The 22312-nt window shown below is 40.6% G+C and overlaps 1 protein-coding gene across 10 annotated transcripts in view; it reads right to left on the reverse strand.

Moving 5' to 3' along the window:
- Window positions 1-486: 486 nt before the first annotated feature.
- Window positions 487-22312, reverse strand: part of BCOR (BCL6 corepressor) — a 66936-nt gene continuing 45110 nt past the window's right edge. For 9 of the 10 annotated variants that reach the window (XM_030576107.1, XM_030576090.1, XM_030576072.1 and 6 more), the window contains 6 exons: window positions 21628-21765; window positions 14611-14777; window positions 4891-5036; window positions 3276-3353; window positions 2874-3024; window positions 487-1601 (listed from right to left, as the gene is read on the reverse strand). In XM_030576107.1, coding sequence (XP_030431967.1) covers window positions 1307-1601; window positions 2874-3024; window positions 3276-3353; window positions 4891-5036; window positions 14611-14777; window positions 21628-21765 — 975 coding nt within the window. In that variant the 3' untranslated portion in view covers window positions 487-1306. Of the gene's footprint in view, window positions 1602-2869; window positions 3025-3275; window positions 3354-4890; window positions 5037-14610; window positions 14778-21627; window positions 21766-22312 lie in introns of those variants that run through there. The other variant, XM_030576099.1, reaches the window with a different exon arrangement.

The raw sequence follows: 22312 nt of genomic DNA on the forward strand, positions 1-22312 counted from the left end.
GAACCAGGAATTTGGTTCAAGGCTGTCTCTAATGTAATAGGAGAGCACACATGAAAAGCCCACAGTGTGCTCACATACTTGATGCCTCTATACAGAAATTATCTAACAGAACATCTATCCTCTCTCTCCTCTTGCCCCCTTAGGAACCACTGAGAAAAAAAATTCAATCAGTCCAACTTTAAAGATGACAAGTGGGAAAAACATATTAAATGGATTCACCGTTCTTTAAATAAAATGTCTCAAGACTTTCTGGAGTACTACTGGTTTTGAAACATCTGACCCTGTAAAAGGCTTATGAGATATTTTTCTTTTGACCTTGCTAGTAGAAGGCTAATATAGATTCCACATCATATTTTATAAATTGCTTCCCAGCACCTGTGCCATTCCTGCTTGGCTCCAGTAAATGAGATCAGATCCTCCTTTTACAAACTTGAATAAGTCAGTTTGTTTTATAATCATGCAGAGAATAAAACTCATTTCAATATCTTAATTTTCTCAACAGTTTTATTGCCTTTAAGAAAATTTTTGTAAAATATAAATACAAAGGCAGGAGAATTTACTTACAAAGTTAAAACACAGATCTCAAACGTAAACACACAATTCAGAAAATTTTAGTTTATGTACAGTTTCAAGCAACTTCAACATATGTTAGTTTTTCAATATTTTACAAGATACAGAAAAAATAGTTCAAAGTCTTCTTTAAATAAAGAGCATAAAATGTTTAAACATATATAAACAATCCGGTTTGATGTGTGAAAACTAAATTTCACAGTTTTTAAATTAGGATATAAAAGTCCATACAATTAGTTGGTGTTTATGGATACGGTTTTAATTTATATTACAAGCTACTGAATTACATTCAATAGCACTTACCTGGCCACGCAGGTAATTCTGTAAACAAAAATAATATCATGAAGTGCCTTACCAAATTCTCTCTCCCAAACAAGCCACATGACTTTGATCACATCACCTATAAAAGTACGTTCTGTGTAATCAGTGCTTTGTATGAAACAAAGTCAATGTGTGGATGTGTTATTTTTTAAATGTGTTCCAAGTAAAAACAAAAGTATCCCAAAGCCTGTGTGCATTTAAAGAAACATTATATAACAATTTTGTAAAAACCGATTAAAGTTCTTAAAAAAAAAATGTTCCAAAGTCCATCAAACTGGAATTCAAATCTCTTATATAAAGGAAAGATATTTTAATATTTAATAGTGTCCTTTCTTTACAGAAACAATTGCATTTTTAACACATATACATAAAGACTTAACTTTATATGGTACTATACATTAAATGGCCCGGTGGCTCACCAATGGAGATCAGAGAGATTATCATCATCCGGATGCAACCACTCAAGTGAAGATCCAAGTAAAGTCTGAAGTTCACTTGTAAACTCTACTAAGTCCAAGAGTTCCTTGCTTTCTGGATTAAAAGCTTCAAGGTCCTTAGCACAAGAGAACAACTGACTCAAAGATATCTGTTTGTAAAACTCTGCCTCGGTGATTGTGACAACTTCTACATTAGGGAAATTGCAACGGAATATGCGGGATGACATTTTCAGCCTCTTTACTATGTCCGACAGCAATACCCAATTTCGTGGTCTGCAGAACAAAAGGGGGGGGGGGTTATGTAAGCAGTAGCTTTACATTGTGTGTCAAATCCTGATCACCATACTCCTGCAAACACTTTCACTGGCATCAATGAGAGTAGCTGTGGGATTAGAATTTAGCAGTGTCCAGATGCATGTAGATAGACATACACGCATACTAATGTCATCCATGACTTTTGGGTGACAGGCTGGTTGTATGATATCTCAACATAGGCCCTGACCCTGTAAATTGAGGTACATAATTTTATATAGGTGAATAGTCACATTGACCACTACTCACTTGTGTAAATGTTTACACAATGAAGCCTTGCTTTTTATTTAGCAGTCAAGAATTATCTTATAGTTAAACAATCAGTACCTTGGGCAGCTATGAATTATAAAGATGCAATTAATGGGAAAACACACTGGATTTTTCAGATTAATATTAAATACTAAATATTCAATTTTCATGTGTGTCAAATTTTGATTAATGGTCATTTAACCACAGTCAAAAAAGCTAATCCAACATGGCTTATAAACTCTTCAGAGATAATAGGTTATGAACAAACACTGTAGTTTTAAGTTATGCAACTGTTGCAACTACGAACAGTTGTTTACTGAGCTAATTCACACTTAGGAGAGACTACACAACTGAAACAGCCCAGGTTTCTGCTTGTGATTAATAGTGTTCCAATATCTGTATACAACCAACATGCTATCAGCCATTTCTCGATGTGTTTGATTCAATGCATTATTCATGGGTCAAACCCAGCTTTGCATCGGAGCGTTAAAACTGTAATAACGCTGCCATGTCACTCAAAGTGTCTATTAAGTGATAAAGGGATGCAAATTCACAAAGAAAAATTTCAAGATAAAATGTCAAATCACAGAAGCAAAATGTGTTTTTTGGGGACCATCAAGATCCTTTTTTGGGTTGTGGGAGGACATTTGATATGTCTGAGGTTAAAACAGTAATTCACTCTTTTCTGGGATGTAAAACCAGCTAACAGCATTTTGTAAAGCACTTTATACTGTGGCAAATACAGTTAGCACACACAGAATGTTTAGATTGCAATTTCTTTGCGTACCCTTACACTTTTGGAACTCCACCCTGGAGCTGACACATGAGCTTTCTTCCCTACCATCTCGCACAGTAGCACACTGTGTATGAATAATTGTACAGAAATACAACAGAGTTTAAATTGTGCTATTCTAAAAACCGCATTCAGGCACTGACTCCTGCTACCCCAAACAGATTATTTCATAAAGTTATATCAGTTCTTACCCCTGAGAAAGAGACACTTGGATGTTGTAACATGGCAAGAGGGGCCCATCTGAAAATTCAAATTCAAAGACATCGCTAAAGCCATCTTCATCCTCATCACTTGGGCCAGGGGGATTTGCCAGGATGTCAAATCCAGATTCATCTTTTGGATCTAGTTTGAGGGGGGAGGGGGAGGGGGAAGAAAGAAAAAGAAAAAGAAAAAAAGGCAGGTCCAATCAGCATTAGGAACATATTGCAAGTCTTCTTTATCATCCTGTAACCGATGCAGTAAATAAAACTAGACACTTCCCTTCAAAACTGCCTCTGGCATACAGCAAAAGAACCCCCCCCCCCCCCACCGCATGCTAGATAATGTTTTGAAACTCCTTCACATACAAAAAATAAAGGATAACATTTGCTCACCACACACAGAGCTGCCATAGAAATCCCAGTACAAACCAGGGTCATCAACACTTCGACCTTGCAGGTCAGTTAAATACTCTAGAGAGGGAAACAACAACAAAAACAAACTAATCAGAATGGAAAGCTGAATGATACACTGCCTGCTAAGCTTGCCCGAGTCCCAATATGCATATTTCATATCTCCTATCTAAAATCCAAAACATATTCTTGATGCACATACGATGAAGAATACCATTCTTGTGAATATTCCTGGAATACACTTTTCTTCATCTCCCCCAGCCCCTATGGGTCCCTTCCACCCACTCAAAAACATCAACAAAACCCAATTCTTTGCAGCGACAGATTTTGACCCATGGACTCCTGAGCTTTAAGCTGCAGCATCTTAATTTTCTGAGAGATGCAATCCTGACCCTTGAAAAAGTTCAAACTTTTCATCCGCCACAATTCTTGAAGATAAGGAATTTGGGAGGTAAGTTGCAGACATGAGGAGAAGGGAGAAGGTTTTCCCACTAAGGGCTGGTCTTCACTAGGGATCCAGGCTGCTGCAATCGATGCGGGGGGTGGGGTGGGGTTTGATTTAGCAAGTCTAGTGAAGTCCCACTAAATTGATGGCAGAGCGCTGTCTGGCCGACTCCAGTACTTCAGCTCCCCGAGTAAGGTAAGTCGATGGGACAGCATCTCCCATCGCCACAGTGCAGTGAAAACACCAGAGTAAGATGATCTCAGCTACATCAATTCCAGCTACGTTATTCACATCACTGGAGTAGCGTAATTTAGATCGACTTACCCTGGTAGTGAAGACAAGCCCTAAGGTTCCAGAGGCAATATTTAGTTTGTTTATAGCCTTAATTTTGGGGCATTTACCAGAATAAGGCTGAAGAACATAAGGATTAATTTGGGAATGTCAACTAACCATTCTGCAAACAGTACCATTTTGTATTTATACACAAGTACTTAAACTCCTTCACTACAAACAATAAAAGGATAGGATATTTTTCAGTTGTGAGCCAATGAAATGACAAAAGGATTTTCAATTGTGTTTACCTTAAAACAAACAGGGAAAGTGAACTTATTAAAATGATTCCACACTCACCCACCGTATTTACATGTTCAACTCCTTCATATCATAGCTTTTTAAAAAATAAAATGTTAGATTGAACTTTATAAAGGTAAAAACTAAGAGGGGGAATTAAAAAAATTCTCTAAAACTTGACACTAAAAGGAAAAAATCTGTATCACCTCAATAGCTGTAACTATTATACTTAACACACTGCTATTATATTTGGTAATTTTATTTTCGTTTCATGCAAAATGTTACGTACTAATAGAAACTACACTGATCAATGTCCAATTAGCTGGTCTCAAAACAATAAAATCTGATGGCAGTATATCATACATCCCACATAGCATATAAGGAGACAGTATCCATAGACATGCTTCTAATTTCTACTACTCGGTGTTTTCTTGGCAGGCAAAATATAAAGTCCCTTAAGTGTGTTTGAGTAATTGTTATTTACATTGAACAATAAAACTTTGGCTGTTTGGTGCCTAGGAGGCAGAGACAGGAAATGTCACATTACATTCGCAATAGCAGACAGAGTATAGAGTTACTCACCTGTTAGAAATGTTTCCATCAGTTCACTGTGCGTCATTTTCACAATAGTTCTACCTGAGTAGGTAGCAAGTGTTGGATCAGCGCCATAAGAAAGTAACAAGCGGACAATTTCTAAGTGATCGTTTTCTACTGCATCATGGATAGGCCTAGAAAAACAATGTCTTAGTGTTAAAATTTTAGAAACAGTGGGCCAAGTTTACACATCCCCGTTACCCTAGCGTAACTAAGGAGTGACTCCACTGACTTCAGTTCAGGATTATATATAGTATACATGCACTTAATATATACATAAGACAAATTTTAAAAAAACATAGATCAAGAGATCGACCAATCACTGCCTTGTACAGTTTGCTTGTGCATCATTGTTTCATCTTTCCCCACACTTTGTCTTTTCAGAGTGAAAGCAATTTGGAAAAGGCACTTTTGCTATATGCCTGTACATTGCCTAGCACCTCTCAGTTGCTACTGTAATTACACTGATATAATGGAGTGCAGAAATTGAACAAATTTGTATCATCACAATATACTTTACTATAGGCAAAGCACAACAACATTCCAAATTTCAGCCAACTTAACTTAATTGGATGGGCTGGGGAGGACACACTTACATACCTACCCAGAGGATAACTGAAAGTCAAAGTTACCCAAAAGGTTCTAACTTGTGTACACAGGAGCCATCTGTGAAAACTTGCCATGAATTAATATGGCATAGTATATTTATTTAAGTGGTAGTTCATATATTCACACCATGATTAATAAATTCTACTTGCAGAATACTATTAATCTAAAAATAAAAAATGCTCCATTAAGATTAATACATAAAGTTATTAAATAAAGTTAGAAGTTTTACAGCAACGAACATTAAGAATGTGAAAAAACCTAAAGAATACCCTTTGAGCCTACAGAAGCAGTAATTATTAAGCATGCATATAATTCTAACTTAAGACCCCTCCCTAAATTGTAATTAATTTCTGTCTTTAAAAATACTGAGTGCACGTAACTGGAGTTATTTTAAAGTCAACATACTACACCATAGCAACTAATGAGAAAGATCTTAAAATCCTAGCTTTTATAAGGAAACAGGTAGAGGAGGCATGTGGATCCAGAGGAGGTGTTTACATTCAACAGACTCTAGAGCAGAGTAAATTTGCTTTCTCCAAAAAGTAAGAGTCCTTTCATAGACTTCCACTTTTAGACTCCCAGGTAGGAGCATTGTTACCACTAAACATGACACACAAGGGAACTTGAGCTTTCAAACTCAAGTATTTCCAGACAAGAAAAAGTAAGATACTGTTTACAATTAGTATTGCATATAATTATTACTTTCCAAAACCCTCAGAAGATTATAGTCATTAGAAATAATGTGAAACCGGAAAAATAGCAAACATTCTTAATTCTGACTCTGCATCCCAACCTGCTGTGCACCCCTCACTAGTAACTGAGTGTGAAATTCACCCCCATGCAGAGGGCCAACGAAAGCATTGAGGGCCATTTGCATCCTCAAAATGGGGCTTAACTGGGACTCTGGTGATGCACAGGTCTTGTGCTAACCATCCACACAGGGGTGAAGGCCTTCCTGAATTAATATGGTCATCTTATGATGAAGTTTCTAAGTAACTTCAGGAGAGGACGTGGGTATATCATAATGGTGTAGCATCAGAAGTACTGGAAAAGAAAGGTAAAGTGGTGTCTTCCAGCAACTCCTGAGTTTTTCTGGTGGATGAAGTTAATTGGGTTGTCCATCTTAGAGTGTAACTACCAAAACGGTGTGCGCTTTTTATTCAATTCTACATTATACAGTGTCTTATACTGCCCTCATCACAGTAGCATCCAAGTACCTTCCAGAAGCACATGATGCAATGTACTAACATCCGTCACATGTGATTCATTCTCTGTCTCATTCCCCAGACGGAAAATTGTGCTAGTGTAGTGTCTTACTTTTATAAATGTTATGTACACTATTCTGTGTGTTGGTATTAGACAAGTAAGTGGAAGATATGCACCTTAGATTTGGTGAAGAAGCTGGTGAGGTTTGAGGTGGTTCTTGGTTCCTGTGGAAACTTGTCCCACAAGTTTTTTTGTGTGTGTGTGTGTTTTTTGTTTTGTTTTGTTTTTTTTACAGGCCACTCAGAAAACTCTGCGTCTACTATACAAACAAATTGTGCCGGAGAAACGGAGTTGTCAACTCTGGTCCTCATCCTACAGCTTTATGAGATCATTTAAGACATCCTGGTCCCAAACCAATGAATGCTTCAAAATGTGGATTATGGTATTTTATGTCATATCCTAGATTTTTAAAGTCAGAGGGGACCATTATGATCACCAACTATGAACTGCATAACACAGGCCATAGAACATCACCCAGTAATTCCTACTTCAAGCCCGTAGTGTAGTGAGCAGAGAACCAGTTCAATATGCTTCTGGTGGCCCATACAGCTGAGGCTGCTATGAGGAAGAAGAAATTTTGGAGTTTCTTGCTTCTATGCAACTCTGGCACAATGAAACTCTGTACAATAAGGGCAAAGCTTGTCTGTGCTGGAGACAGAACTTTCTCAAGGGCTGGTCTGAGACAGTGGAGTGAGCTCCCCCAGAAAGCAAGGATCACCACAAACCTCACCACTTTCCAATCCAAGCACAAGGTGCATTTCTTTGACATTGCCTTCTCCAACACAAACACATTGCAACATGCATTAAAAAGAGACAACCAGGTGTAAAACTCTACCAAAACAAGACACTTCACTACCCATGCTTTTCCTGCTGGGGAAGATGAGAGAACAAACAACATGTGACAGATGTACAGCCAAGTGGCTTAATGTACTACTACAAGGCATTCCAATACTCTGGTGATGAGCATGGTATAAGAACATATATAGAGGAGAAGCTGAAGTCTGAGTCACTGGCCCATATATGATTGATAATAGCAGAAGGGAAAACCTCTGAACTATGTTGAAAATGCACACAAGGTCTGGTACCTGTAGTGGAGTAAAGTAGATACTTGTTGCCTGGGGGGGGGGGGGGGGTTTGAACACTGATAGCAGGTCAGAGTCAGGCTGTTTACAGACATTATGTAAAAATTTTCTATTTGTATAAAATTAGTGAAATTTATTGAAGCCTTAAACTTTGAATTCTTTGGCTTTCAGTGGCTTTTATCATTATGATTTTCTAACAATGATTTTATTGACGTGATATTTATTTACAATCGTAACTACATTTTAAATAAATGATTTGTCTGAGATGTCCCTGAAAGTCTGTCTACATAAGGAACATTGTCCAAAAGTTGCACTAGTGTCTCTAAATCAATGTAGTGGCCCTCACAGGGCCTACACAGGGGGAGCAGTATCAGATCTGCTGTATGTTCTATGGGAGCATGCCGCTCCTGCTCCATGGGTCATCCAGATTGTGAAGAGGTCTGTCACAGCAGTCTGACTGAGCAGAGGAGAATGTAGAACACCTGCTGCATTCATTGCCACTCCTCTGGGAGCAGGCTTGGCTCAGGCCACTAGAGATGGACTCAGAGGGCCAGCCCTGCTCCTCTATCTCCTCCTTAGTTACCAGCCTGTGATGACAGCAGCTTGCTGTGCAGAGCAGCTGTTTAACTTCCCCCACGCCAGCAAGTGACCTGCAGGAACTGTTTCCCCTACTTTAGTGCTGCAGGAAGCCTGCACAGGAAGCAGCTGCTCTTCAGGGCCTCAGAGCCCTATCTTTTCTATGCACACACACCCCAGTGGCAAATAGAACTGTTTGAGCTTCCTAACCCTCCCTGCTTGCCACCGAGAAGCACCTCTTTTTTGTCTCCCTCAGCTGTCTGCAGTTGGGTGAGAGAGTGAGTATGCCAGAGGGAGGGAGTAGAGGATGCTGCTTTTTTAAAAAAGTAGCAGAAGTGACAAGTTAAGATGGCTTGAGAGAAAAAAAAGGGGGACATAGAAGACCATGAAGAAGGGGAGGGCACAACACAGGGAAAGGAAGAGAGCGAGAGACACAGGAGGAGGAAATGAGAAAAGGAAAGAGAACAACACTCAGAACAAGAGGAAAATATAGCCAGAGACAGGGTAGAAAAAGGAAAATTAAGAGGCAGAAAGATGGGAGAATAAAATATGGACAGTCGTAACATTGTCAGCATACAGGGTTAGCAAATGAAGCCCCTACTAAAACAGTGTAAAGGCACAAGCAGGTACTAATATTTATACTGATGAAGGGGAGATAAGGAGATTTCCTGTTTCTAGTGGAGTTTATTGCCTTCTCTGTAAGCTGCTAAAGGCCTTCTGCCTGGGATGACAACTTTTACCTCTGGTCCATAAAGATACACCAGACTACATGAAATAATAGTTATTTTAAAAAAAGTTCACTTGGAAACCCCATACAGGGCTTTATTCACTACTTCCCTCAGGAAGTATTATTTTATGGGAATTTCCAAAAGAATTGCTACCTATACCTACGAGTACAATTAAAGTGGTATAACCTGTGTGTAGACAAGCCCTTACAAAAGCAGGAGGCCCCTCCTTGGGAACAGAGGTGGGCTGCCAAAGCAGTAGCATCCTACACAAAGCATAGTTTCAAATTCTCTACCATGTATCACCTCTTCTTATCGGTAAATTTGCAAGCAGTGGTATGTAATTCCATCACTGGGTTCTGGCAATACGCAAGCCATTCAAATTTTGGGCTCAGTCGTTATGACACCATCAGAATTCAATGCAATGATAGCTCTGTAATTTAGTAGTTTATTATTCTATTAGGCACTGTAGTGTTTCTGTGCCAGATTTTTATTTAAATACATACGTTTATATAAGGGGCTGCCCTATAGCGCATATGAGAGATGTAACCTGCTTGGAGGGTGGCTACTCCAGTTGAAGTTCCTCTAGTAAATTAGCTGTTACAGGAGATCATCTTGTCAAGATTAACACAGGAAAAAGCATAGGAAGACACCAGTTTTGGCATGGTCCTCTAAGGAAGAGGACTGACTAAATTCCGCTGCTAAAACAACAACAACAACTAGCTGTGAAGAGTGAATCTAATGTCCCAAAGCACTGACCACAGAATCTGTGACAAGAGATAGAGCCTGGTAACAGAGATGTATGGTTACAATGTGCATCAAACTTCAACATCCCAAGCCTAAAACTTTTAGGTTTAAAACAGCCTGCATCTCAGCTAAAAATGTCTGCTCCTCATGAAAAAATGCAAAAAGTACACATAGGTTCTTACAAAGAAGAAGAATGAGATAAGGCCAAACATGCCAACAATGGTACTTGCAAATATCAGATGGCTGTCTTACACCTATTGTTGAGCAAATATATTCCTATCTGAGGGCTTGTCTACATCAGAAAGTTGCAGCGCTGGTGAGGGAGTTACAGCGCTGCAACTTTGAAGGTGTACACATCTGCAGGGCATCACCAGCGCTGCAACTCCCTGTTTGCAGCGCTGGCCGTACTCCCGTTTTGTCTCGGGTGTAGAGGATCCAGCGCTGGTGATCCAGCGCTGGTAATCCAATGTAAACACTTACCAGCGCTTTTCTTGACCTCCGTGGAAGGAGGAAGCCTCTGGTAATCAAGCTGATCTCCTTTCCCGGTTTGCTCTCTCGTTCCCGGAACCCCGAGCAAGCAGGTCTCCTTCTCTGCGGTTTGCTGGGTGGCTCCGGGAACGGGAGAGCAAACCGCGGCGAAGCTGGTCTCCTTCCCCGGTTTGCTCTCTCGGTCCCGGAACCCCGAGCAAGCAGGTCTCCTTCCCTGCGGTTTGCTGGGTGGCTCCGGGAACGGGAGAGCAAACCGCGGCGAAGCTGGTCTCCTTCCCCGGTTTGCTCTCTCGGTCCCGGAACCCCGAGCAAGCAGGTCTCCTTCCCTGCGGTTTGCTGGGTGGCTCCGGGAACGCGAGAGCAAACCGCGGCGAAGCTGGTCGCCTTTCCCGGTTTGCTCTCGCGTTCCCGGAACCCCCCTTGAAGCCGCCCAACAGCGCTGCAGTGTGGCCACATCTAACACCACTTGCAGCGCTGGTTGCTGTAAGTGTGGCCACTCTGCAGCGCTGGCCCTATACAGCTGTACTAATACAGCTGTAACAACCAGCGCTGCAAAATTTTAGATGTAGACATGGCCTGAGAAAGAAAATGTTCATCAGAACCCCTTACGCATAGTCTATCTACTACTATTATTTACAGGGAATTACAGTTAAGAGTATAGTTGAGACATAACTTAAAGATCAACGTTTTCTACAATAATCTTTGATTAGCCAATAGTTTAGCAACAAAATAGACATGTATTCGCAAAGGCTTAGGGTATGGCTACATTTGGAATTTCAAAGCGCTGCCCTGGTAGCGCTGCGGGAGCGCTGCCGCGGCAGCGCTTTGAAGTGTGAGTGTAGTCAGAACGGCAGCGCTGGGAGAGAGCTCTCCCAGCGCTGCATGTAAACCACATCCCTTACGGGTGTAGCATGCAGCGCTGGGAGCCACGCTCCCAGCGCTGCTGCCCTGATTACACTGACGCTTTACAGCGCTGTATCTTGCAGCGCTCAGGGGGGTGTTTTTTCACACCCCAGTTGCAGCGCTGTAAAGTGTGAGTGTAGCCAAGGCCTTACACACTACAGCAAAGACAAGTATTCTAGTGAACATTCACATAGCACTGGGTTTCTAAAACCACATTTAACATCCAAAATCACTGTATTCAATACAGGCTAGATTCTGCCACCTTTGTTCTCACTGAATGATACTTTAATCCACAAGCGGTATCACTGATTTAAATTACTACTCAGTTGGAGTATGAGTAACATGACTGTGCCCTCTCATGACATCAAAATGCAGTTGCACCATCTAATTTCTTCTGTTACTCAGATTTTTTTTAGTTCAGCAATATTTCATATATGGATAAGTAATAAACAAGAACACCCAACTATTACTCAGGAAACTTTCTTCCATTCATGTTCTTTGACTTATTTTCTATCTTAAATATGTATATCTAAAAATGCCAGAGACAAGAAGAGACCAACCAGTGACTTATCAAACCTAAGTTATTTTTAAAAGTACACATCACTATAGTATCCAGGCACTGAACATGAGGGAAATTATATGCATGACAATTGTCCATAGCAGACTTTATAGCAGTGATTTCATAAAACCCTCAGATTTCAGGAAGCCACAAAGAAAATGTCATATTGTTCAGACTCCAGCAATAATCTCAGCTGTCAGATCTTTTCATTGACAGAGGCAACCAACAGAGCTGACCAAAGACAGAAGGCAATAACTAATTCAGATCCTACATTTGGTTAACTGGGATCAATTTGAAAGCCAAGACAGGCAGACCAGAGAAACAGATCGCGCACGTAGATGTGTCACTGTGGGTTGGCCTTAACGAACTCACTTCAGCAATCCGATGGAACTCTGAGAATCATTGGTTGGCCACAACAGTGTTCCCCATCAGAGGGCAATGATGTATATTTAGTTCAATAAAAAATAAGGCAGTCAGCATTTTGTATTTGACTATTGTTCCTGGTCTGATAAGTGAAGAACATACTCAGTAGCAGAAGAGATGAAAAACACAAAGTGGTGGTGAATTTTTTTTTTTTTGCGCACATACAAGCTTACAGGGAAAATACAGTTAAGGCTCCAAAGGAGAAATGGTATTTATCTTATACTCAGATACAAGCTTGGCTATACGAGCCAAAAAGGAGGAGGAGACGATCTTCGTCAAGGAATCCTTCACAGAAGTCTGTGCTCTGTATCCTGCTGAACTCCAAGAAACAACCTAAGCAGATCTGATTTGGAATACGCTATTCTACTAAGAAGCCTTTGAAAAAGCTAAGGGAATCTCTGCTACCAGGAAGCAAAGGGAACCACAAGATGATTTCTGAGGGCAACACCTATGAGTGAGCTGTTAAACAGACAAGATGATGATAAATTGTATTTTAAAACACATTTTTTCCAAAACACGGCAAAGAAATATGACTGGCTCCTCAGTGCATATGTAGTAATATTTCTTCCCTGACATAACTGGAATAATCTCCATTTGTGAATTTGAACTTATACATACTAACAACTGTTTGGAAACTTTCTTAAGACATTTTTCTATACGGATTATTCTGGCAAGTGAGCTAGAAACCATTTAGAATTCTTTTTTATGGCAACCTTACTTATGCGTGACTGATTTAGGGAGTCCCAGAGATGACAGGAAACAGTTTGGTTGAGGGTTTTTTGTTTGCATCTTTAAAATCTCCTCCTTTCTCTCTCCTTTGTATTTAAGAGGTGGGTCATGGGAAAGGAATTTTTTACTATTCAGCCCTAGATTCAATGTTTCTCCAGAAACATATTTCCAAATTGATGGGCTGGTAATGACAGACCATCATGGACTTCTAATGGACCATCTCTAGCAGGACTCTTGGAGCTTTGTTTTTCTGAATCCTCCCTCCAACAATTTCAAATTGATATGCAAAAACTTTAAAACAAAAGAGACAGATTCACAGTTATGCTAATTTTATGTCCTGGCTAGAAGGTGGGATCTGATAAAATATTCAAGTTAACTAACTGCAGGAGCACCTTACCCCCTAGATTTTTAAAAAGAAGAATAGATATTGTAGATTATGTATTCCTTATGCCACTTGATTTTAAGCCAGACTTTGCACCCTCGATAATCTGTATGTTATTCCCTGATAACCAGAAACTTCTATGCTTAAACTCTGTACTGCGCACTTTTTTTTAATAACATCTTAATAAAAATTTTCAAATCTGATAAAATAACCTGCCCCCAAGAAATCATGCTCCTTAATACATTTAAGAAAAGTTGTCATCAGATCAGTTCCTCCAAAACAGTAGAGGATGAACTATTTATGATTAAATTAGATAAAGAACTTTCTTAGCACAAAGAGATATATATTCAAAGCTTGAGAAATCATGCATGGTAACTTCCTCAACCCCACATTAGAGAAAGAGGCTCAATATCTACTCAAAACAGGAACTAAATGCATACGGGGATTTTGAGGAAGGCAAAATATGCCAGCAGAGGAACCATCAACTCAAAACACCAAAGGAACAGACCTCCTTTAAAAAAGAGTCATGTTTGCTAAATTAAAAGCAATTTGTTTTAAATTAAAAATAAATCAAATTAGAGTATCAACACACACAAATAGAGCTAACGCAAGAGGGGCTCTCTTGGGCACAAATTTTAATGGAGGAAAAACACAACTTTAGCAGAAATAAAGGATGTGGAACATATAAAAAGGATCAAAACCTTCAGGTATTGTTTCCTCTGGCTGTTCAATAAGAAACTTCATAAAGCTCCAGAAAAGCAAGTATACTATTTCCTAGAAAAATACCAGTATATCAAACACTTAAAATTCACAGGTAGAACAGGCAGTAAATCAAACACAAGCCACAATACAAAAATGTGTTTTCCACAGTGCAAAAGAAAGTGATATGAGAGTGAAGATTCTCTCGTCAGTTTTGGACAATAGGAAAAAAAAATGAACTGGCAGTTAGAGGCTATGTGCGCTACAGAAACATGGCATAACTATTTTAGAGGAGTTCTAAATTTTCCTGCGTATAAACTTTAGCTAACTCCAGAACTTACAAGACCAAAGAGAGAGAGATCTAGAAAGGACACCAACTGCTGGAGAAATTAATTTCCTTTAATCATTCTTTCAAAACAACTAATACCATGTATGTGACATTAATCCCACCATGTGTTATTTCGTTCATGTGCCACAAAGCACTAGCTATTTTATTTTAGTAACTATAACACTGCTAACCTGGTTCCATCCTGAGCGCTGCAGTTAACATCAGCCCCATACTCTAGGAGATGTCGCACAATGCTCAGCCAGCCTCTGGCGCAGGCCTCATGGAGGGCACAATAACCTGCATTGTCACGATGATTTACATCACAGACCTTGTTTTCCAAACAATACAAAACCACTTCCTGAAAATAGAGAAGGGGGAGAGAATAGATAGGTCATGTTATTTGTTGCTGTGGAGATGTGCATACCTTTAACAAGTTTGTGTTCTCTCTCTTTGAATGGGCTGTCTCAGGTTGGAAAGAAAAGCAAGTGTGTATGTGTGTGGGGAGGGTGCAGGGGGGAAAGAATCATGTGGCTCTCATCCCCATAGAAGTATCATTTTGAAAGTCAAAGACTGCTATTTTTTCACAATCAAGGCAGCATTGTATTGCGCAGCACTAAGATCTCTATGCACACTTGGGGGATTTTCTGCATTAAATAATGATAGAAAACACAGAGAAAGGATGTACCCATTTCACACTAAATTATGGCCTCTGTTTCCTCAGAATTTGCTTGGTATAAACTGTTAGAAAGGTTATTAATCTTACCCCCTATGTATTAAAATATTAATACGAAAATGTTCCAAGCACAGTAGTAATGCATTCAATGTTAGCTTGATAAAAAAAAGTTTTTAAAAGACATGAAGGACAATGCTTTCTGTTAGAAAACTAATCATAAGAAAATCCTATCCCCAATGAAGTCAATGGAGCCAGATTTCACTCACAGTGATTTTCTTCATTCAGAACTAGAGCCAGATGCTCGTTTCCAATAAATAACCTATCACTGTGGGAAACCATGTGGATTTAACACAATTCATCTTGCAGTCAAATGTACCATGGTTGAAGGCCTAGGCCATCCTCAGCTCTGAACTCTCATGCAACCTTGAAACAATGACTGCTCCATCACTCAACCAAAAATTTCAGATTGGTGCAAGTTTCATTTATTTTTGTGGGAGGCACAAACAAATGATGCAATAGGTAAAATAGCTCCTGTGCTCTAAGATTAGCTGCAATCCATTAATTTTGTATTCTCTACTTTTAAAAGGTCAAGCAGTGAACTATCTGCATGTTTATTTGGAAGCAATGTGGGGTTGCTTCCTTTCTCAGACAGAAAGAAATAAAATGCTGGGTGCAATGCATATATTCTTTCAGTTTCAAAATCTACCAGAAAGCCTACAATAATCTGTGCTCTTGGTATACCTGACCTGAGAATTGGTATCTAGGATACAGCATGAAGCTGTTCTTTTAGCAGGCCCTCACTAACCAGGCTAAAGTGGATAGCAGCAAGCTAATGAGCTGTCTATCCCGGCCAAGGAAAGAAACCCAATCACATGACATTGAGATCAAGTGCATCAGCCACTTACTGCTGGTGCACCGATCAATTTACCTCGATTCCAGCAGTCTGGTGTCTCACCAACCAAAAGCTTTATTGTTCCTATTAATAATTCTGAAGGCCAAAATCAAAGAACTATGGTTTTACCTGAATTCCCCCATGTCTACCTGAAAGGGTCTGTATAATTAATTCTGGCACATGAATTCGCTTTAAAACATAAAAAATGTTGATTGAAAATTTTCAGACTAACGGATTTTTACTTTGGTAGTAATTTTTCACTGTAACAGGTAAAGATTTAATAATGTTGGTTTCAAATATAATACTGCTCAACTGTATATAGTTAAACACAATGGGTCAAATTATGCGCTCAGATTTGCATGTGCTTATTTGAAAGTGGAATATGGCACAATCCTCTTTAAAAGATGGGTAGCATGTAGCCCACTTACTGGACTAAGTATAAAGCCCTTATTGGTTGCAAGTTAGCTGCCTTTTAGCTAATAGCACTTCCTATAATATTGAGCTGCAGCTTTAAAATGAAGTTACTCTTTAAAACAATTTTTAAGCTTCCAAATTTAGTTTTTATTAATGTTATTTTTATTTTTGTAAAAAGGAAAGGAGACTTTCTAGGACAAAACATTTACTGGACCAAAAGCTAATTTTGTTGGACAAGTTCATTTTAAGAGGCAACAAGAAGGTTATTAACCACAAAATGTAAGCATGAAGACTGTAAAACTCTACATTGTTAATTAATTATATGCCTCATTAACATTTTTTAACATGATTTACTCAATTCATAGAAAATTTAACCATCACTGCTGAAATGTATGAACATGTGGCAGCACAACATTTTAGATTCATAAGCCTCCCCCTCTTTAATCTTAGAGAAAGGTTGTGAAGCTCGCATGGGTCAGTTTAGATATATTCACATGGCCCATTTAAAGCAGTGATCTGAACATCACATGCTTAATAAATCCAAAGAACCAGCTAGCTTGCCACCAGCAAAACCTACACCATAGCTGTTTTCACTGCCTGCAGTTTCTTTAGCTAACTAGTAAAACAGTAATGATAAGGAAAACACCACACATTTAAAAAGCTTTAGTTTTTAATTCCATCCTAATTATAAAGTGTAAGTAAGAAAGATGCACACCACAACTTTAACATATTTAAAATAATGAGGGCAGATTTCTCTTCCCCGCCTCCCCCCTCTTAAATGGAAATCTCTTCCTTTCCACATGAAAATGCAGGTCAGCTTTCTCTGTGCACCATGCTCTCTCACCCTGGACCCACGGACTATATGGATTATTCTCCATGCAATCCAGTGTGGAAACCATGGGATAAGATAATACAGCTGAAGTCTGTATTCCCTTTTCTGCTGAGCCACTCTGCATCATGGAAGTAGCCTCCTCCTGACCTAACAGAAGAAACCCAGGGGAAGCAGCCAGTGCAGCTCCAATGCAGCCTTGTGGAAAGGGGACTTTGGGGAGAGCAATATATGGCTAGGAGGCGGCACAGAAGCACAAGGCTCTGGGAAGATGGCCCTATCCTCAGGGCAGCATGGGGAACCATGGATTGTGCAGGCCAAACCTCTTGCATGATCCATAATGAGACAAACCCCATCCTCTGTCTCCACTGAAACAATGGGTAGAGTCCCTGAGGGGAATTTCAGTCCTCTTCTCCCAGGCTCCTCCGGCATTTATTGCCCTCCCCTCATCAGCTACCAGGTGTCTCCCTAATGCCACTGCCTCTCCTGGCACAATGTAATCCTGATTTGGCTTAGGGCGAAGACTGTTGAAAACTTTCAGGTACAAACACTAATTAAAAGCACCAAGCAGAATGAAAAGTAGCAGCTGAGCTCAAATAAAATTCAGTATGTAAGCCTTTAGTATGTGGTTTTATGCTCCCTATGGGTGGGTGGGTGTGTGTGTGCATGCGCTTAAAATTGTACTTAAGTCATTTAAATAAATATTTAAATAATGGACCCATACAGAATATATTTGTAATACTAATATCCTAGTTAACTGAGGGCCTGATCCAAACCACCTTGAGGTCGGTGGAAAGACTCCCATCAACATGCTTTGGATCAGGCCCTAAAGACATACAGGGCCAAAGTCTACTCCATCTTACTTGCTTACGTAGCCCTACTGGCTGCAGCCAGGCTACACATCTGCATAGATGCATGTCAGATTTATCACTAGATACTTTACCCCTGTTTCTGCTTTTACACCCACTCACAAACACAAACAAATGCTCCAATCTAGGGAAAGTGACGCTGTCAAAACCATCTACACTGTACTACACAACAATTAGAATTGAAAATGTTCAAACATGGTCAAGGAGGTAAACTAAGGCTTCATTTGAAGACAAGTCAATGGACATCCTGGGTAGGGGGCCTGCAGAGATTCTACAGCTTCCAGTGCTCCTCTGCCCTACTGCGGAAAGAGACCCCTTTACTGCCAAACATAAACCACTAAACTTTCTGAAATTCTAGGCACGTTCTTTATACTAGCCACCTACAATGGGGTCTGATGGCAGGATTACAAATCATCATTCAGAATGGCAAGGTTTTGGGAGAGAAGGGAGAGAAAAGCACATTTTTACCTGGTAAGAAAGCATAGAGGGAGAGAATAGTTTTATCAAAGACTTGTAAGCTGTGTCAAATACATTGCCTTCATTTAAAACATTACATCAGTGTTAATCCCGAAGAGGGTACATTTGGATTTGTCTACACTGCAGTACAAAACCTATAGCATGGCCACAGCTGGCCTGGGTCAGGTGAATAGTGTTTGCGAAGCTCAGGCTGTGGGGCTATAAAATTGGACATTTGGGTTTGGGCTGAAGCCTAGACTCAGAGACTCTACGAAAGGAAGAGGGTCTCAGTGCCTGGGCTCCAGCCTGAGTCCAAATGTCTGCACTGCTATTTTTGGCCCTGCAACCCAAGCCTGGATCAGCTGACCCAGGCTCTGAGATCCAGTGCCATGGGTTTATCATCGCAGTGTAGACATACCATTATAACTCCAAGGAGTCCTCCCCACTTGCAATATCATGTTCGTGTGCAGAACTGGCAAGGGAATGAGTAACAACTGAGAGCCTCTATCTATAAGGACACTGAATAGGGAGTTCCAGTAATTTCTCTGGATGAAGCTAAGCTCCCACTTTCCAATGAGTCTTTCCTACTGTTTCACTAGATACAAAGAGCAAATTACAGTTAGATGCAACATAAGCATAATGGGGTTCTTCTTAGACCTATGCTATGCATCATTCAACTACATGTCTACTGAAGGCTTCCTGCATGCACATATAATTTATTTCAGCAAATGCATCCCCAGAGCAAGGACTACAATAGGAAGACCTGGTCCCAGGTGGAGAGGAAGCTGAAAAGGGCCTCATTGTCTTGCTTTGCACAGAGGTCTGCAAATCACAGATCTAGTCCTGCCTAGAGAGACAGATGAAGTGTCTTAAATTTATATTTGGAGTTATTTGCTGGTGCCTCACAGAATGCTACATCGAGCTCTCTCAGTATACTTGGATATATGCTCTCTAGATCAGGGGTGGGCAAACTATAGCCTGCAGGCCAGATCTGGCCCGCCAGCTATCTTAATCTGGCCCTTGAGTTCCAGCTGGGGAGCAGGGCCTGGGGCTTGCCCCCCTCCGGCGCTGCACATGGCTTCCAGAAGCAGCAGCATGTCCCCTTTCTGGCTGCTATGCATAGTGGGAGCTAGGGGGCTCTGCTCCGCTTCACACGCTACCCCCACCCCAAGTGCCACCCCCACAGTTCCCATTGGCCAGGAACTGGGGCCAAGTAGAGCTGCAGGGACGACTTCTGCCAATGGGGCAGCACACAGCAGAGCTGTCCGCCTCAACTCTGCATAGAAGCCGGGAGGGGTGGGGAGTGGAAAGACATGCCGCTGCTTCCGAGAGCCACTTGAGAAGCGCTGCACGGAGCTTGTTTACCTTACTATTATGTGAGAGAGTTTTAGGCCAGGATTCTATCCGGATTTATGCATGTGCTTTAACTTTATGCACTGTGTGTAGTCTCATTGGCATCAATGAGACTACTCAGAGTGCACATGAGCATCACACAGCAGTCTGACATGGGAACTGCGGGTCAGATACTCAGCTACTATGAAGGAGCAAGAGGGAGAAAGACTCTGGAGCATTAAAAATGTTTATGTTTCAGGTCCCATGGGAACAGAGATAATGCAAATGATAAAGATTCCCACAGCAACTGCATAATAATATAACTCCTAGCTAAAGTAAGAAAACCCAGAACTAGAATGTGTTTGTGTCTAGGCCAGGGGTTCGCAAACTGGGGGTTGAGACCCCTCAGGGGGTCACAAGGTTATTACATGGGGGGTTGTGAGCTATCAGCCCCTACCCCAGACACCAGTTTGCATCCAGCATTTATAATGGTGTTAAATATATTAAAAAGTTTTTTTGATTTATGGGGAGGTTGGGGTCACACTCAGAGGCTTGCTATATGAAAGAGGTCACCAGTACAAAAGTTTGAGAATCACTGGTCTAGGCTAAACAAAAGATTTTCCAGACTAAATTCAGCCTTCCAAAGTTGGAACAGGCTTCTGCCTAAACTAGGGTTCCAAACAAGACAAAATCTTTATGGGCTGGAGCAAATCTTTCAAGCTGGACAGGCCCCTGCTGAAACCTGACTTCCAGGCTGACTCAATCTTCAAAACTGGAGCAGGCCTCTCTCTAACCCAAGCTCCCAGGCCGAACTGCCTCTTTCAAAGCTAGGGCAAGTTTTATAGCTCCTTATCCCTGCTCTGACTAATACCATCAAAATCAGTAATCACACTCATGATGAACCACTTTTGTCACTGCAATACTTCGTAGGATTGGGACCCTAACATGATATTACAAAATATCCCCTCCCCCAATAAATAAAACCATGTTTGTGAGACAGCAGAGCTGGTGGATTCAGCAACTACTGATTTTTGTAGAAACCAGGTCTGTTTGTTTAGAGCAGTATTGATGCTGAGAAGGTCAAACTCTAAAAACATTTAGAACACTTTCTGCAATATATCCAAACACGCAAGTGGACACACCAAACATTATGTTCAGGCTCAAGTATCAAAACTGTCCATTTTCTTTTGTAAATTACATGTCCTTACTATAAAAGGAAAGCAAAACCACAGCTCATTAAAGCTCTCCATACATCACACGGAACGTTAATTTGTGATTTTATGCTATGTCAGACAATATAGTGGTGGGGCTTCAACTCCTTATAAAACCTTCCTAGGTAGGAGTCCAGTTCTCAAGGCACTGCATACCCTCCACTCCCAACAGCTAGAACAGGAGTTCAGGGTGCACAGCACAACAGATTTAGGCCAGTATTGAACACACTATAACCAAGAGAGTTATCAAGTTTTTTGCCCCTCATCACTGTAAACATTCAAATTAAATGATGCTTTAATTAAAATAAAAAAAAAAAAAATAACCCCTCGAAGACGAGAAATGCATAAACTACAAATCTGTTTGTAGCTACCTCATCAGTGCACCAGGATTACATAAACTAGAATTACAAAGTGACTTTAATCCTGTGTACAAATAAAATTTAAAAAAAAAAAAAAAGGGGGGGGGGAAGAGAAGGAAGAAAAAGCAAACAGCTCCCGCATCTCAATTCAGAATATTTAAAGGGATTCTTGCCTCATATCCCAGACGAGCTGCCCTTTGCAGAAGAGTTTCGCCAGCATTCTTATTGACAATAAGTCTTCGTGCTTCAGGCGGCATGGGACGACTTGGGGTGGTCTCCTGAGGGGTGCTTGCAATCTGCAACTGCGAGGGCTGAGAGACAAGTAATAATGAGGAACTCTGCTGCAGGCAATCATACAGCTTCTGCTCATATGATTTGGCTGGTGAAGAGTCACAGTCTGAAGTAGGCTCTGGTCGCTTTCTGAATCTTCTTGTTACTGTGACCTGTCAAAATCATTATTGGATTTCCCTCCCTTTTTAACAATACACTGATGGGAATATATTTTGCCAGTTAAGAATTACATTTCTGTTCTCATTACAAAAACCTACTACTGTTACTAAGTTTACAACTCCTCAGTCTTTATGTCCGCACTAGGCTTTATCTCAGATAGACTAAGAGAACAAATTCAAAACATGCAAATAGTAAAAAGAGGGATGAGTTTGAATAAAATTACAGTCCACCTTTGCTAGAACATCCTTCATAATAATGACCCTTTGGCTATAAACAACCCCGATGCATAGATCTCACCTTGACCCCCACCGCTGTGCCGAGGGCTGACAGCATAGCTGGAGGAGCTGTCAGCCCCAGGGCTGGAGGAGCTGTCAGCTGCCCTCCTGCCCCAGAGGCAGCACTCTCACT

This window comes from Gopherus evgoodei, chromosome 1 (assembly GCF_007399415.2).
Source record: "Gopherus evgoodei ecotype Sinaloan lineage chromosome 1, rGopEvg1_v1.p, whole genome shotgun sequence".
NCBI classification, from domain to species: Eukaryota; Metazoa; Chordata; order Testudines; family Testudinidae; genus Gopherus; species Gopherus evgoodei.